The 19,165-nt window shown below is 38.5% G+C and overlaps 1 protein-coding gene across 1 annotated transcript in view; it reads right to left on the bottom strand.

The window, feature by feature from the left end:
* Nucleotides 1-18,576, bottom strand: part of LOC126298112 (uncharacterized) — an 84,642-nt gene extending 66,066 nt beyond the window's left edge. Inside the window, exons 1-3 of the mRNA XM_049989433.1 lie at nt 18,496-18,576; nt 18,323-18,421; nt 17,792-17,872 (exon numbers count right to left, since the gene is read on the bottom strand). Coding sequence (XP_049845390.1) covers nt 17,792-17,872; nt 18,323-18,421; nt 18,496-18,576 — 261 coding nt within the window. The remainder of the gene's footprint in view (nt 1-17,791; nt 17,873-18,322; nt 18,422-18,495) is intronic.
* Between the last annotated feature and the right edge of the window lie 589 nt (nt 18,577-19,165).

Here is a 19,165-nt window from a genome sequence, read left to right as displayed (position 1 = left end):
AAACTCTTGCATTTGATGAAAAGAGTTGATGAAGACATCTACCAAGTGCTATTGATAAAGGATGTCACAAGAGGAGAATTCATCAAGTGGTGGCAGTGCATCAAGGAAATGTAACAAAAATGGATGTATGGAGAAGGTAAGACCAAATCCTGAATGTGGCTCCTACAGCACTTCTGGTAGAACACCATAAGATCACATCTCTCACATGCCAGGTAGTAAGGCAAGATATGCAGCAGCTTACTGCAGCAAATTATGTTGGACTGAATACCACAGACAGTGGGCATGAGTGCCACAACCATCAAATGACAGTTAAGCACCTGACCAATTAAAGTACAACCAATGCCTCTGTCAAGTTTACTGCTCCACAGACTAACAGATATTTGGAGGTTGGAACATCATATGCCAGTTTGTTCTCACTGTGGACACTCTGGGCATGTTGTTCACTACTGCAAAGGAAGAAAACCAGTGTGTGATGAATATTATACATTATGACATCTATCACTACAACAGTCATATACGCATGAGTCAACTGTGTATGATTATAGTTAACCTGTGGGACAAATCCCTTGACTGCACCATGGACCAAGTCATTCCTCAACATGCTACAGATATTCCCCATCGCTATATAGAGGTACCAGTTACTACCCTAGCCACTAAAGTCAGGAAAACTATGCAAGTTGACCGTCTACGGCAGTGAGACAATCATAGATGAAAATCTTCTACGGATGATGGTTACTAATGTGTCAGGAAATCTCACCAATGCCATCATCAATGGGCATCCTGTCCAAGCATTAGTCAATTGAGGGGCTTCTTTTTCTGTAATATTACCAACTAAAAATGATTCCATCCTTTGATATGAAAGTGAGTGTGCAAAAGGTAGATATGCGAAATATTACCAGTGAACAGAGCATATATTGCAAGAGTAACTGTCAATGAGAGAACACAGGCCTTTGAATTTGTGTTTTCATTAGAATGTAATCATGAAGTTATTTTGAGATGTGACTTCTTCCAGGCATTGCAAGCAGTCACAGACTGTGAAAGATCAGAGCTCAAGATTAGTAAAGCTATTCCAATACTCACACTTGACAAATATTGGCCTGAGTGGCCACTGGCCGCTAAAGACTATGGTGGATCACATGCATAAATGAGATCAATAACAGTCACAAATGTAGAAATCATTTGATTAGTGAAGCTTTTGTTGACTGCAGGCTCATGAAAGAAATCCATGTACTAGTGATGATGATAAGCTTTGTACAAGGTCAAGGTGAACGTTGGATCATTAAGTGTCAAAAGCAGCCACAATTCATCCCTCAAGTTACATTCATAGGAACAGCTGAACCAGGTGAGGATGGGCGGCATAGTGCCATCAAGGAATAATTCTGCTAGAACTGCAGACAGCACACTTGAGGAAGCTACTCCCAATTGAACCTAGCCTGATCAATGAACAATGACAACATATATTAGCCATCCTGCACCAATTATTGGATTACTTCCAATGAAGAATGGAGAAACGATACATCAAGTGGTGCATTATAAAACACTGTGACAGCAGTGGGGATCATCAACCAATTAAGCAGCATTCACATAGGTATCATTGTGAAGATACTACAACATGACATTAGTAAACATTCAGAGACTCCTTGGTCCTCTCCTGTGAACCTTGTGAACAAGAAGGAGACACATTACATTTTTGTGTCAACTACCAATGACTGAACAAAATCAGGAAAAAGATGTCTATCCATGGTCATGCACTGATGACTCTGTAGGTCGTTTCTTAACTATAGAGATGCACACAGACTACTGGAAAAATCAAGGTTGATGAGGCTGGCCATGAAAAGTACCTCTTCATAACATGTGCAATCCTCTATGACTACAAAGCAATGCTGATTGGACCATAAAATGTACCAGCCACTTCAAGCATATATTGGACAACCTGCCCCAACACCTTAACTGGATGGCACATCTTTGTTAAATAGATGACACTGTCATTGTTTTGAAGACATTTGAAGAATATCTGAACTACCTGACAATCATGCTGTAGTGAGTTCAGGCTAGAGACCTCTGCAGTGACTGGCAGTGTCATGAGGTATCCACCACCATACACTGTATGATAACTTCCAGGGTAGATATGTAGGTGTAGACATAGTAAATCTGTTAGTTAGTTAGTTAGTTATATTACTTGTTCCATGGATCATGAACATGATTCTTTCGTAATGATGTGGAACGTGTCAAAGTACACAAGATTCATTTATCCCAAATAATCATTGTTAGTCTTATATACGGTACAATTGTTAATGCTTACTGTATTTCTTTGGCCTATGTCTAAAAATTCATGTATGGAGTAGAAGGAGTTGTCATTCAGGAATTCCCTTAACTTGAATGCCAATTGGTTGTCTGTCAGACTTTTGATATTGTTTGGCAATTGACCAAAAATCTTTGTGGCAGTATAATTCACCCCCTTTTGTGCCAATGTCAAATTCAATGAACGGTAGTGAAGGTGACCCTGTCTCCTAATATTGTAGCTGTGGACTGTGCTATTAATTCTGAAGTGATCTGGGTTACTAACAACAAATTTCATTAGGCTGTATATATATTGTGAAGCTACTGGCAATATCCCTAATTCTTTAAATAATTGTCTACAAGATGATCTTGGATGAGCCCCAGACATTATTCTGATAACACGTTTTTGTGCAATAAATACCTTCTTTCTTAGCGATGAATTGCCCCAATGAAGATAGTACTTGGTTAGATGTGATCTGACAATAGCAAAACATCTGGATCTGCAACTCACTGTATGGAGACTAACACAGAACTACAAACAATTGACTTGAAAAACATGCGCATAGTGGCATCTATAAATACAAAAAACATTGCATTGTGACAAAATTTAAATTTCAGCAGTACTCCTTAGTTTTTACAGGTAGTTATAAATAATTAAATGACTCTTAAGTCTAAGGTTCAAATACTGAAGTTCAAGTCCTTCAACACATTTCTCATGCTTTGGTGCATGAAAACCCTTCGTCAGTACATCTGACAACATATCTTTAGCTCTCTGATATTTCAGTCTCAGTGAATACTCTTGCACAGCCTGCTGTATGAAGCAATATTTTATAGGAATGTGCATCATCTTTGAGTGAAAATATGTGTAATGTGCTAACTTTTTAACTGACTGGTTGTCACTGAACAGGATACTGTATGACACTTCTCCTATAACCAGGTTCTTCATGAATGTTGGCAGGTGAATCACTTTCTTTGCTATTTCAATTAACCTCGTGTACTTAGATCCAGTGGATGCAATAGCAATGGCTTTCTGCTTTTGTGAACACCATGAAATTGCTGATCTAGATAAGATGAAATCTGTGTATGACTTTCTATCAGTACTGGAATGTCCCCATTGAGCATATGTAAAACTGAATATTCATTTTCTATCCTTACTATCAGTTAGTTCACTTAGCTGCTTGCCCGTGTACAAAAGTGTGGCTGTTATTGTACTTGCTTAGGTTATTGACCACATAGCATTTACTGGGTCGAGTACCAAAGGCTATTTACATCAATGCTCCAACCAGTTCTCGGAATGGATCATGAGTATGTAGTATCTTATTTATTTCTAGCTGTTGCATCCAACTTGCTCCCATTCGCCAATGGGGTACATACTACAAAGGTGGTTCGAAAAGTTCTCAGAATCGCCAGGAGAGGTCAGCACTAGCACAACGAGTTGTTCTAGTGATGTTCATTGGACTGTTGCCTGTAAACACTTGCCACATCAGTGCTCTTGGAAGAGAGCTGTGGTGGTGACATGGCTCTGTTGTTGTTCCCATGTAATAATTCTCAAAGATGGAAAAAATCGAGATTTGAGCAGTGATGAAGTGCTTCCTAAAGAAAGGTATGAAAGCACAGAATATTCATGTCAATTTCCAGAATACACTGGGGGACTCTGCTCCTTCATATTCAACTGTTTCTAAGTGGACAAATGAATTTAAGTTTGGTCAGGAGAGCTTAGATGATGATCCATGCAGTGGCTGGCCAAGATGTGTCACTACTCCAGAAATCATTACAAAAGTGTACGAAATGGTCATGGAGGATCACCAATTGAAAGTGTGTGAAATTGCGCATGCTGGCCAGATGTCATCTGAAAGGCTATATTTCATTTTAACTGAAGAATCAGAAATGAATAAATTATCTGCAAGATGGGTGCCGCAACTCTTGATGATGAATCAAAAACACATGAGAATGGACATATCAGAACAATGTTCGGCCCGTTTTCAGAGAAACGAACAAAATTTTTTGCACCAATTTGTGACCACAGATGAAACTTGTGTGCACTACTATACCCCAGATTTAAAAGAACAATCAAAGTAGTAGGAAGATGCTCATTCTTCTCCACCAAAGATAGCAAAGACAATTCCTTAAGAAGGAAGGGTCATGGGATCAGTGTTCTGGGATGGAAAGGGGATTCTGTTTGGAGATTATCTCCCCACCAAGCCAAAAATTACTGAAGAATACTATTCTAACCTCCAGGACAAATTGCAACAAAAGATACATGAAAAAAGTCAGGTTTAGCAAGGAAAGTCATGTGCCAACAGGACAATGCACATCTGCACACATGAACTATGGCATGACTTGTTGCCACACCTGCCTCATTCACCTGATATGGATCCATAAGACTTCCATCTCTTTCTTGGAGGACAAAGATTCATTTCAAACAAAGAATTGGTAGCTAGAGTTGACAACTATTTTTCCGGCCTGGAGGAAACTCATTTTTGAGATGGGATCAAGGCACTGGAACATAGTTGGGCCAAGTGCATTAATGTTCGAGGAGACTACATTGAAAAATAAAAAAGGTTTCAGTGATGTAAGTACTTTTTCTCTATTCCATTACAATAATTTTTCAAACCACACTAATAACCTGCAGTTGTACATTACTATAACACTTTTCTCCTATGACAACTTTGACTTAATTTAATCTCTTCACCAAATTGCTATACTTAGATGCCCAGATAGTACCTAATGGCACCAAAGTCCTTGACATAAAATCTGGCTGATAACTCATCAATGATTTGTTTCATCCTCTATGGGTCTCCCAAAGTGATTATATTGTCATATACATAAAGAAGTAGGTAGACTGGATGTTGCCATACGCCATTTACAAAGGTGCATGGATCTGAACTTGTGGGTTGCAATCCAATTGATGTTAGGGTTGTATTCAACTTGACATACCACTGTTGATGAGCCCGGTGCAGCCCATAACTGGCTTTTTTAAGTTTACACATTTGGTAACTGGACTTCAGTGTTTGGAGCATGTCACTTACCATCCTTCTCCAAATCTTTCAGTTTTTGTAAGAATGTGACCATTTAGTTTTGTTGTTCCCTCAATATTTGATAAGTTACCATCAGGACTTAATTCCCATCCTGCAGTGATTGGAAGTCCATCTTCATGAAACCCATAAATTGATTCATTGTCTGATAATGGCTCTGGTTCAGTGTTTGTATCACCATTGAAATCTCCTCCCATGGAATTCATGTTGATGACTCCTATTTGGTAATGATCTGGCTCATCTTCATAGAAGCCTACGTAAGTTTATTTGGGCTCAGAACTGCCATGATCAAGGAACTTCACATCTCTTCACATGTGAATCATTTGATCTCTAGGTACCCACACATCACAGGCTTTCTAACAGGTAGAATAGCCTAGAAAAATTCCATCTTCCCTTTTAGGATTGAACATTCCTTTGTCTGGCAATTTCTCCAGGATGACAAACTTTTGGCCAAATGTATGAAGATGAGATAGGTCAGGTTTTCTCTTCAGCCACTTATTAAATGGAGTTCAGTCATATAATTAAGCAATGATTTCAGATGTAATTAGCTGTGTTGAAGGCATCGGTGCAAATGATGATGTTAGTATTCATTTCACCAGCTTCTGATGAGCCACTTCAACCAATGAACTGTTCTTTTTTTCAGGAGCACCATTGTGCTGTGGTGTGTATGGAACCATTAGACATTGCTGTATTGCTCCATTCTGAGGACAGAGTCAATTCTTTCACTTAGGGACTCCATTCACTTGTCTGAATAAAAGGATTTATTTTTATGGTGAGTGTGATTTTCAACTACAATTCTGAATTGAACAAATTTGTAGACAATTTCTCCTTTATACTGAGGGAAGTAGATTTGATACCATCAGTTGTGGTCATATATAGAGGTACAAAATATTTTGTACCACCTGCAAAGATTTCTCTCATTGACCTACAGACATCAAAGTTCATTAACTCCAGAAGTTTATTTGAGTTGATTTGGTGAAGGGAGTAGATGGGAATATTCCTGTAGGACATATAGTGCATCTCACGAGACTGATATCATTGAATTTCAAACCGGTCACATACCAATTTTTGAGCACTTTGATCATATCAAATGAAAATATATTGTTCCTGAGACCTTTTCAGGAGTCAAACACTAATGACATGTATATGCACTCAAAACCAAACAAAATTTTACCAAGGCTGGTCTTCGCACAAATTTTATTTCATCTCTTCAGTCTGCATCTATACATCATGTTGATCATATCTTGTACATTCAAGTGGTTCATTTCAGCATGTCAAAGTTGCACATCACTTAACAATGATATATGCCTTTGGAACATTTTCTTGTAAATAAAATGTGTTATCAACTCAGTCTGCAATCAATTTGCTTTATCATTAGTATCTCACATAACTGCAAGAATTTTCTCAAATATCACTGAGTGACTGTTATCTACAACCTTTGCAACTGAAATGAGACAAGTTCCAAATTTTGGCATGTACAAAGTATTTTTCAGCATTATGGAACTTGGGCCACTGGCTGTAACTGTAATGCATTACTTTTAGCTGTTTGCATAACAGTGTTGTATGCAATCATTAAATTCTCTTGCATTTCCCATCTCACACCTGAACATTTTGGTTTGTTGCACATGTGTGGTATGCCACTACTGCCTACACACCAAAAAGGTTGTTGTCACAAAAATTTGGAGCAACCTCATTCATAAAGAAACAGCAATGAGCTTTATTGACATTGTTTGCTAATTGTACACTTAGTTTCTTATTGTAAAAGCTTTCATCTTCCTTGTGTCTCTTACTGTTAATAAAGCAGCATTTGTAGGCTGCCTTTCCCTGTTTTGTGTTTGTTTTGATTTTTGGCCCAATTTGTCAATGTCATTCACAGTATATTTAGATTTTCTCACAAAATGTTTATCCAGTTTAACAAACATTGCACTGCTTGCATTTTCACTGTCTTTCTGAACCCTTGTGTTGCATTCATCCAAACTCTTTACTTTTGATATCTCTACACTAAGCTGTTTGTCACGGGATTAAATAGCACATCTATAATCAGCATACCTACCTGGATAACTGTAGAACCACATTGTTTATGAAAGACTACCATTTATGTTGACATCCACTGCTTGTAACTTATTTCCAGCATCAAAGAATTCAGTAAGACATTTCGTCACATCATCACTAGACTGCATTTTGTGAAGCATAAGGCATTTGGACAGTGTTGCTTTGCAAGCAGGTCCTTTGAATGCATAGATTGAGTTTAAGTCATACTTGACATGATGTAGTGCAGTTCTTTACTTGCTTCACCTCAGTGGAATTGATGGATAAAATCAAGTCTGCTTTTGCTTTTCCCTCTGCCGCTAGTTATCCTCCAGATGGAACTTCTGCAGCAGGGACCACTTCACGTTCACCAGGAACTTCAGGTTGCAGTATATCTCCAGATACAATATCCACAGCTCATGGTCCAGTGGCTAGCATTGCTGCCTCTCAGTCACGGTCACCCAGGTTAGATTCCCTGCCAGATTGAGGATTTTCTCTGCCCAGGACTGGGTGTCTGTGTTGTCCTCATTATTTCATCATCATCATCATCATCATCATCATTCATCACAGAGGCTAGATTTGACTGTGTAAAAAAATGGACTGTGCAAAAATTGGGTCTTTAAATGGGCACTGATGACTGCACAGTTGAGCACAACACAAGCCAAACATCATCATCATTATCATCATCCAAACACAAATCCCCAAATCTCATTTTCAATGAATCATCATGTCAATGAACTTGTTAATTTACACACCTTTTAAGCTTATGATTTAATTTTTTTTTTCTAATTGAATTGCCAATTGTGTACTGTACAACTTCATTTGCAGCTCACCCTAAGGAGAATAACACAGAATGGCTATCAACTGATTTGAAAATCAAGCATGCAGAGGTGTCTACAGGTATTGAATGGCAATAAAATTCAAATCTCAAGAGTACTGAAAACAAATTATGAGACTAATTATGCATATTAAATCCAAAAGTTTTCTTTCTGTCAGGCCAGCGGTGCATATTAGGTTGAAGAATGGAATATTACATAAATTTTATGAGATTTTGCTGCTTTTTTTATTGGCACTTTATTAATTTGTTATGTATGTAACATGATGAGGTCGTTTCGGTATTTTTGTCATTTTCTATTTATCCTCCAGTAATGGTTCTTTTTTTTGTAAATATGTATGATCAAAGTTTGTTTCATATATTTACAGTATTATGTGGCTTGCCAACAGCCTTGCCACAGTGGTAACAACAGTTCCTGTCAGATCACTTATGTAAAGCGCTGTCAGGCTGGGATAGCCCTTGGATGGGTGACCATCTGGTCTGCAGAGTGCTGCTGGCCAGTGGGGTACACTCAGTCATCGTGAGGCAAACTGAGGAGCTACTTGATTGTGAAGTAGCAGCTCTGATCTTGTAAACTGAGATACGGCCAGGAGTGCAGTGTGCTGAGCACATGTCCCGCTATATCTGCATCCAGTGATGCCTGTGGGCTGAGGATGACACAGTGGCCAGTCAGTACCATTCAGACAGAGTTAAGTTTAGTATTTTGTGGATTACCTATATGATCGTATTGTATGCTTTGTACATTATCCAGGGACCTAGAAACGATGGAGAGGTTACATCTCCACGGCAGCCGCAGTGGTCCACAACCCCACGATGACTACCGCAGTCCACTTCAGCCCTCTGCTGCCCCACACCAAACCCAGCATTATTGTGTGTTTCTGCCCCCAGTGGACCCCCCAAGGAACATCTCACCCCAGACAAGTGTAGCCCCTATGTATGTACAGTAATGGTGGTGTACGAGTACATGGAGAACTTGTTTGCAAAGCAATCGCTGGCATAGTGTAACTGAGACAGAATAAGGGGAACCAACCCGCATTCGCTGAGGCAGATGGAAAACTGCCTAAAATGCATCTACAGACTGGCGGGTTCATTGGACCTCATCACAAATCCACCGGGTGGGTTTGTGCCGGGTCCAGGTGCTCCTTCCCACCCAGAAAGCTGTGCATTAGACCGCACGGTCAACCAGGCGGGCTTACCTATATGATAGTAGTTACTTGTTTTATATCTCAGACATCACTATGTATGCTGAATACTGCATCCTGGAGTGGCCTTTTGTGTTGTGTTCTATTGGCTTTCATGTGTCATAAATCTCTGAAATGTTTTTCTTTTCTTTCAGGATGTGAGTAAAATTTTCTAGATATTTTTATGTTTCATTTCTTTTTGTTGATTTAGAATTTCATTTCAGTATATGTCTGTACAGGTGTAAATTTCTAGTTATTTCAGGATATTCATTGTATGTTCTTTGGGCACCCAATGTACAACTATTACTGCATTCATTATTTTTTCTACTTTCTGTTTTTCGTTTTGTAGTTGCATATAGAATGTACACTGATTGTGATAACCGTCCTGCACGTGTTTCTTGAACCTTATTCTGACATTTCTACACATATGTCATATATTGAATATGCTGCAACCTCGCATGGTTGTTCGACTCATTCAGAAAAACAGACAAATAAGAACTCAAATATTAGACTTAGCGAAAATTTGTGTGACAGTGGTTTTGTCGACAACAACTGTCATGAAGTTAAAAGTGATATGAGCATGCAAAAATTTCCACATGGTCATTCAACTCGTTTGGGAAAGCAGACAATAAGAACTCAAATGTTAGTATTAATGAAAATATGCCTACTTTAATTAGTGCTGAAGTTTCCAGAATGAGATTTTCACTCTGCAGGGGAGTGTGTGCTGATATGAAACTTCCTGGCAGATTAAAACTCTGTGCTGGACCAAGACTCTTGATCGAGACCACTGGGCCGAGACTCTAGCTCGGGACCTTTGCCTTTTGCAGGCAAGTGCTCTACCCAGGTATGACCCACAGCTTCACTTCGGCCAGTACCTTGTCTCCTACTTTTGAAATTTCACAGAAGCTCTCGTGCGAACCTTGCAGAACTAGCAATCCTGGAAGAAAGGATATTTCAGACACATGGCTTAGCCACAGACCGGGGGGTGTTTCCAGAATGAGATTTATACTCTGCAGCAGAGTGTGCACTGATATGAAACTTCCTGGAAACATCCCCCATGCTGTGGCTAAGCCATATCTGCGCAATATCCTTTCTTCCAGGAGTGCTAGTTCTGCAAGGTTCACAGGAGAGCTTCTGTGAAATTTAGAGTGTAGAAGATGAGGTACTGGTGGAAGTGAAGCTGTGAGGACAGGGCGTGAGTTGTGCTTTGGTAGCTAAGATGGTAGAGCATTTGCCCATGAAAGGCAAAGGTCCTGAATTCAAGTCTCAGCCTGGCACACAGTTTTAACCTGCCAGGAAGTTTCATATCAGAACACACTCTGCTGCAGAGTGAAAATCTCATTCTGGAAACATCCCCCAGGCTGTGGCTAAGTCATGTCTCCACAATCTCCTTTCTTCTAGGAGTGCTAGTTCTGCAAGGTTTGCAAGAGAGCGCCTGTGAAGTTTGGAGAGTATGAGACAAGGTACTGGAATAAGTGAAGCTGTGAGGACGGGGTACGAGTTGTGGTTGGGTTGCTCAGATGGTAGAGCACTTTCCCATGAAAGGCAAAGGTCCTGAGTTTGAGTCTCAGTCCAGCACACAGTTTTAATCTGCCAGGAAGTTTCAGCGCTGAAGTGTTTAGTGATAATGTTCTCACACAGTTTTATAATGAAGACATGCAAATACAACAGGACACTACTTCTGATCCTTGATCATCAACCAACCAAAAACCACTCCAACAGAAACAAGTAATCATTTTTGGTGACAGTTATGGTCACGGCATTTCAACCCACATAACTGAAGCATTGACAGTGTATTCAAATTACGCTACTGGCCATTAAAATGCTACACAAAGAAGAAATGCAGATGATAAACGGGGTGATTACATTTTCATGCAATTTGGGCGCATAGATCCTGAGAAATTTGTATGCAGAACAACCACCTCTGGCCGTAATAACAGCCTTGATACTCCTGGGCATTCAGTCAAACAGAGCTTGGATGCCGTGTACAGGTACAGCTGCCCATGCAGCTTCAACTCGATACCACAGTTCATCAAGAGTAGTGACTGGTGTATTGTGACAAGCCAGATGCTTGGCCACCATTGACCAGATGTTTTCAATTGGTGAGAGATCTGGAAAATGTGTTGGCCAGGGCAGCAGTTGAACATTTCCTGTATCCAGAAAGGCCCATACAGGAGCCACAACATGTGGTCATGCATTATCCAGCTGAAATGTAGAGTTTCACAGGGATTGAATGAAGGGTAGAGCCATGGGTTGTAACACATCTGAAATATAACATCCACTGTTCAATGTGCCGTCAATGCGAACAAGAGGTGACTGAGACGTGTAACCAATGGCACCCCATACCATCACGCCAGGTGATACGCCAGTATGGCGATGACGAATACATGCTTCCAATGTGCATTCACTGCGATGTCACCAAACATGGATGCGACCATCATGATGCTGTAAACAGAACCTGGATTCATCCCAAAAAATTACGTTTAGCCATTCGTGCACCCAGGTTCGTCATTGAGTACACCATCACAGGAGCTCCTGTGATATAGCGTTAAGGGTAACTGCAGCCATGGTCTCCAAGCTGATAGTCCATGCTGCTGCAAATGTAGTTGAACTGTTCATGCAGATGGTTGTTGTCTTGCAAACGTCCCCAACTATTGACTCAGGGATTGAGACGTGGTTGCACAGCTGTGCACATAAGATGCCTGTCATCCCAACTGCTAGTGATACGAGGCCATTGGGATCCAACATGGCATACCATATTACCCTCCTGAACTCACCGATTCCATATTCTGCTAACAGTCATTAGATTTCGACCAACACGAGCAGCAATGCCACGATACGATAAACCAAAATCGTGATAGGCTACTACCCGTCCTTTATCATAGTCGGAAACGTGATGGTATGCATTCCTCCTCCTTACACGAGGCATCACAACATTTCACCAGGCAATGCTGGTCAACTGCTGTTTGTGTGTGAGAAATCAGTTGGAAACTTTCCTCATGTCATAACTTTCCTCATGTCAGCACATTGTAGGTGTTGCCACAGTCCCCAACCTTGTGTGAATGCTCTGAAAAGCTAATTATTTAGATATCACAGCATTCTCTTCCTGTCAGTTAAATTTCGCAACTGTAGCACGTCATCTTCATGATGTAGCAATTTTAATGGTGAGTTGTGTAGTAAACTCACAAGACTATCAGAAATAGGTGAGCTGTCCTGCAATGACATGATTGTGCTTATTCCAGGATTGAATGACGTTTGTAAGAAAGAAACGTCTACAGCTGTTCGGGACTGAAGAAATCTGCTAACGCATACCAACATTAAACACTGCCATGATCTGCCGTAATTGCCCTGTGTTAATCAAGAAATAATTGCAGTGAACCAACAGTTTGAAAAAATAATTAAAGACCATAAAAATTATAAGTACAGAAGCATCTAATTCTTTGCCTATTTATGTTGAAAACTGAACTTTAATTATGCATCTAAATGTGCAATCAATCGAAAAGAAAACAGACAAAACTGATGTCTTTCTAAATTCAAAGCCATGCCATGTCTTTTGTGTAAATGCATACTGCCTCACGCCAGCTGAGACTGCTCTGTATATCCCAGAAGGATTAGAATTAGCCAGCTCATACTGTAGAACCAAAAGCAGTAATGGACCAATTGTATTTTTGTTATCAAAAAGTCATACACTGAATATGTAGAACAAAAAGTTGATCATTTTTGCAAGGAGAAATTTTTAGAGATTGTCGTATTACTACTTCCCAAACTTAAAATAGTCATCATCTTTATTTATTGCACCCAAAGTTCTGATATTAATCTGTTTATTGATCAAATGGAGACTTTTAATAATACCTGCTGGTAAAATACAAACACCACAAGATGACATATGCTGGTGATGTTAATACTGATATCTGACAAAAACAACAGCTCTCACCCACTTTCAAAACATGTTAAGATCCAACAACTTGTACTGCATGAATGACAAGCCAACCAGATTTCACTGAAAACTCCAGCAACAAATGCAAATCTGCCTGGCAGGTAATAAACAAAATAGCAGCAAAACATAAAAACAGATAAGAAATTCCAATAGAGTCAGCAAAATTAAATGAATTCTTTGTAAACAGTAGTAAGTTTCAAGCTCCTACTACCTCTGTAACAGATGATGCAACTACTGGAAGTTTTATCCATAAAATACCTGACCTAAACCACTTATGCCCAACTGTATACAAAGTAGTCAAAAACCTGCATGGCTAATACAGTGAAGATCTCTACGGCATCTCAAACAACATCTTAAAACAAACAATTTTTATTTTTATGGCTCCTGATTTCTGGTAAATAGAACTTTTACAACTGGAAAATTACCTCAGGCCCTGAAGGTCTTTATCCTTAACCCAGTCTATAAGAAACGGGAAAAACAGACCCAAAAATTACCATCCAATATCCCTCATACCTGTAATCTCCAAGATAATAGGCTGTTGCATTAAACTGCAACTCTGCAACTACTCTGCTGAACAAAATCTTTTTCCCTCCTAATTCTTTAGTTTTAGGCTAGGTTTGTCTACAATAAATGCTGTAGAAACTCTTGTGACAGACATACTTGATGGCTCTGAGAACAATTCCATCACGTGTGCCATTCCTACTAGATTTGAGTAAAACATTTGATGCTGTGTCACATGAAATACTAATAAAGAAGCAAGAGTGCTATGATATCAAGAATAATGAACTGGCTCTAATCAAATAATATCTGAAAAACAGAATTCAGGTATTTATGATAAATAACCAATGCTCAAATGCCCTACCAGTTGTAAGAGGTGTGCCCAAAGACTCAGTGCTTGGACCTTTCCTCTTCCAAAGACTCAGTGCTTGGACCTTTCCTCTTCCTGGTGTAAATGAATGAAATATAGCTGATGATACCACACTGATTACCTTAAATAGCAAATTGGAGGAGGTGAAGAAACAAACAAAAGTAATGCTTGAAAGTCTGCCTTATGGCTCCACAGTAACCAACTAATCCTCAACAGTACCAAAATAGAAACTATGTATTTCTTCTTGAACAAACTGCACGAAAAAGTAAATGAGTCTGACTCTGTAAGACATCTCAGTATGCACCTGGACCCCATATTAACCTGGAACAGCCACACGGAACAGTTATGTACAAGACTATCTAGAGCAGTCTTTTTTTGTGAAGGAAACTAGTAACATTAGTTGGCAGACAACAATTTTTATCTTCTTATTATGGCTTCTTTCAGTCTCATTTGCAATATGGAATAAAACTTGGGGCAACTCTCCTTGTGTTCAGACAATGTTCATGTGACAGAAGAAATCCTTTAGAGCTATTAGTTATTAAAAGTCAAGAATCATGTCAAAATTATTTGAAGGGTCTCAACATCTTGACTGTACCGTCACTGTACATTAAAACATGTCTTCTTTGCATATAAAAAAAAGTACACACATTACCTCACAGAACTGATATTCATTCACATGGAACCAGATATAGAAACAACCTTGACATAGACTTTACAAGACTGTGTAAGGTCCCATGTAGTTATAAACAAACAGGCATAAAATTCTGTAACAAATTACACCATCAATGAAAGACCTACAAGGTGATACTTTCAAGGAGCAGCTTCAGAAATATTTAGTTGATAAATGTGTCTATAATGTTAAGGAATCTGAATGTAAAGAGTAAATCTTTTCATTCTATGTGGTGAAATATTAATATACATAACTTCCCATTGTCGGATTCACTGTCAACTGTGATGAACCTAAAAATTGACAAATTGTCTTTTCCAACAAATGTTGATTGGTGATGAGTAAATAAAATAAATAAATAAATTCAAATTATTAGTGAAATTTGGCCAGTTTCAAGAAAACTGAACAATCTGTTTAAAAAGATTAAAGCAAAACTAGCACTTCATACCAATAAAAATTTGAATACAAAAATTCATAAGGAAAAGCTAAAAACACTAACTGCTCAAACTCAGGAATTTACAAAATCTCTCATCATGACTGCAGCAAATTCTACATTCGAAAAATGAGCAGAAATGTCAGAATAAGGTTCAAGGAACACATCCAGTACCTTCAGAGCAACCAATCTGAATTTTACATGCACCTATGAAACTATACACACAAAGCAGAACAAAATATAAAATGCAATAATAATTGTATATAGAGTACCAAGGGACATACAATGAATATCTTGGCATGACTGGAAATTTACACTCATACAGATGTGAACCCAAATGCAATTCTACATGAACAGTTAGAGCTGAAGCATAAAAAAATATTGATAATAATTTATTGGCATCCTAAAAGAGAGAGGATAAATTTCAACAACTTATGAGATATAAAAGACAGTGGAATACTCACTGCTAATATCTTTGTTTGAGAAACAAAAAGTTATACAGTCTTTGTAATGTTCTTACTATTGTCAGCAAGCCACTGGAATTTCCCTGGAGAAATATTGAGCCATGCTGTCTCTACAGCCATTCATAATTGCAAAAGTGCTGTCAGTGCATGAACTGACCTCTCACTTATGTCCCATAAATTTTCAATGCATTTCATACTGAGTGTTCTGGGTTGCCAAGTCATTCATTCAAATTGTCCAGAATGTTCTTACAACCAATCGTGAACAATTGTGGCACCACAACATGGTGCTTTGTCATTCACACAGATTCCATTGTTGTTTGGGAATATGAAGTCTACAAATGGTTGCAAATGGTCTCCAAGTAACCAATCATAACCATTTCCAGTCAATGATTGGGTCAGTTGGATCAGAGGACCCAGTTCAATCCATCTAAATCCTGCCCACACACCACTGTGGAGCCACCACCAGCTAGCACATTGCCTTGTTGACAACTTGGGTACATGGCTTCATGGAGTCTGCCACACTTGAAACCTACCATCAGCTGTTACCAACTGAAACTGGCACTCATCTGACCAGAACATGGTTTTCCAGTAATCTACAGCCCAATCAATATGGTCACCAGTCCAGGAGAGATGCTGCAGGTGAAGTTGTGCTGTTAGGAAAGGAACTCATTTTGGTCATCAGCTGTGGTGATCCATTAATTCAAAATTTTCCCCACTGTCCTAATAGATACATTTGTCATATGTCCCACACTGATTTGTGGGGTTATTTCATGCAGTGTTGCTTGTCTTTAATGAATGCTATTGACCAATGTGATGTCCATGGTGAGAGGTAATGCCTGAAATTTTGTATTCTCAGCACACTTTTGACAGTTTGGGTCTCAGAATACTGAAGACCCCACTACTGATTTCTGAAATGGAATGTCCCATCTGTCTAGCTTCTACTGCCATCCTGTTTTCAAAGTCTGTCATGTGGCCATAATCACATTTCTCATGAATCACCTGATTACAGAGGACAGCTCTGCCAATGCACTGCCTTTTTAAACCTTGTGTATGCAATACTACTGCCACCTGCATATGTGCATATGACTATCCCTGACTTTAAACAGCATATTATGTTTTTGTAAATTTTTACAAAAAAATTGTACCATCACTGAAGGTTCACTGGAAAATGGCTGAAGTTCTGAAACAAGCTCTTCATGATAAACATGTAATGAAGTAATAAAGTGTCAATAAAAAGTGGCAAAAAGTTGAAAGAATTAACGTAAGATAACATATAATCAAACGTCAACAGATAATAGAATAAATTAAGAAGTCACCTGTATAATTGGTGAGTTAGCATATAGGGAGCACTTGAAGTAAATAGAAATTAATAGAATAGTGTAAACGATTTGAGTGATTGTGGTACGTGAAATAGTTTTGTTTTGTTTCTGATATGCATCAAAAGCAAAAACTTTGTCTCAGAGTTTGAGTTATGGTAGGTGGACATGAACTTTTAAAGCAAAACTGCATCAAAACTGAGGACGACTACACAAATATTGGATAGAGATGTTTGTTAATTTTTTGAACATACATAAAAAGAAACAGTGGGCTCAAAAAACAAACTGGAATGAAAGACACAATTATGATTGTCATGGAAATGAAATGGTCTCATTTGGGACATGGAGCCATTTGACTACTGTGAAAGATGGACTTTGGAAACTTCTTGCTGATATGTAAGAGAAAAAAATCGAAAAATTATGACCCAATACAGATGGAGTTAGCTGAAAATGCAAATGAACTACATGAATGCATATTGTTAATGAAACATACATAAAGACCTTTCTGATATATTACAAAGGACTTCCTTAATGAAAAAAAAAGCCGTTATTGAGTTATTGATGAAGAACTCTTGGTTTTCCATCCAGTTATCAGTATTGAAATTCAAGTGTCACACTCATAATCTCGGACAGGAAATGAAAGCTAAGACACATGCTGATAAATTTACATGTTAAGTCTGCATTCACACTTAAGGCAATTCATGTTTTGCGGAGTAGACAGTGTAAAAAGAGAAGTTTTTGGCATACCGGGCAAATAGTAGTGTGTTCGTGCTGCAAAAAAGTCTTCTTTGAAGTATGCTGTGTGGGTCCCCTCTTTGCAAGTTCGAACTAGAAGAAAAAAGTTTCAAATTTTCACAATTCTTTAATTTATAAATGATATTTGACAGAAACAAATAACACATATTACAAATAGAAACTCTTTAATTCTAAACAGCATGCAAAATAGATATATTTCAAGACTGAAATCCTTTTCTGTACTGATTGTTGCAAATAAAAACATTAAAACTTAGTGAGCTGCAGACTTTGTTTGTCATGAGACATTGTGAGCCTAAAGTAACAATCTTCTGATCCTAGTGCTCATTTACAAATTTGCAGGTTCTTCCCAGTGAAATATTACTTATAAATGAGCTCAGACAGTTCAACTGACACCATAGCACAGCCTTTCAGGTGTTTCAGTTTTCACCTTACTCTTGTCACAATTTAGCTTACTGGGTGGTCTATGCTAATATTAGTTTAGGATAGTAAGTGTAATGATAAAACCGAGAAAACTTTACCTACCTTTGTCATACTCTGGTGCTTCATATGCCCTGGCTTACTCTTCTCAGTCATATTTGCTTCTGATGTATTGGAATTTGATCCCAACCGTGACTCTTGAGCCTGAGAAAAAATGGCCTTATTCAGTAGTTAATGAAACTGAAGATGCACATACTAATCATAAAGAAGTAACAAACAGAGGTCTCAGTCTGATTTTCAGCAAAATGTAAACAGTTTGCAAACTGCAAACAATCAGAATGAAATGATTGTAAAATCATCGCATTTAATTTCTTGATAGTACAGATCATGCACTAAATTCAACTACTATACCAGATACTGCACTTTGAGCCTTGTGTATAAGCACAAAAAATGATAAAGATATTCAGAGTTAATAAGGGATGGGAAAGGTCACTCTGGGTCAAAAGATCATTTTAAATAGGATAATAAAATTAATAATTACAGTAGAACCCCTGTAATCCGACCTTGGATGGTCCATCACTCCAGTTAGTCCGACTATGCTGAGGCTCGCGAGCCTGTGCCGACTTGTCACTGACTGGATGCCTGTCGGGCCATTGTTGCGGTGTCTATCACTGTGCATACTGTTATACTGTACGTTATTGTGCAGTTTTATCCTTTGTTGGGATTAGAAAACATCGTTGTTTGCTTTATTCCGTGTTCTCTACAGTACTTATTACTGTAGATTCACCCGGATTTCACACAATGATGCAAAAAACGGTTTTGACATCACCCTTCAATAAATCGAGCAGAATCCAATGGACAAGGTGTTGATGAAAAAATGGAGGGACACTGCAGCTAAATCTAGAGTAACATCTGCTAAACAAAAATGTATCACTTACTTTTTCCAAG

Source organism: Schistocerca gregaria, chromosome X, assembly GCF_023897955.1.
Source record: "Schistocerca gregaria isolate iqSchGreg1 chromosome X, iqSchGreg1.2, whole genome shotgun sequence".
Lineage (NCBI taxonomy): Eukaryota > Metazoa > Arthropoda > Insecta > Orthoptera > Acrididae > Schistocerca > Schistocerca gregaria.
This window is presented reverse-complemented; position numbering and strand designations above follow the sequence as displayed.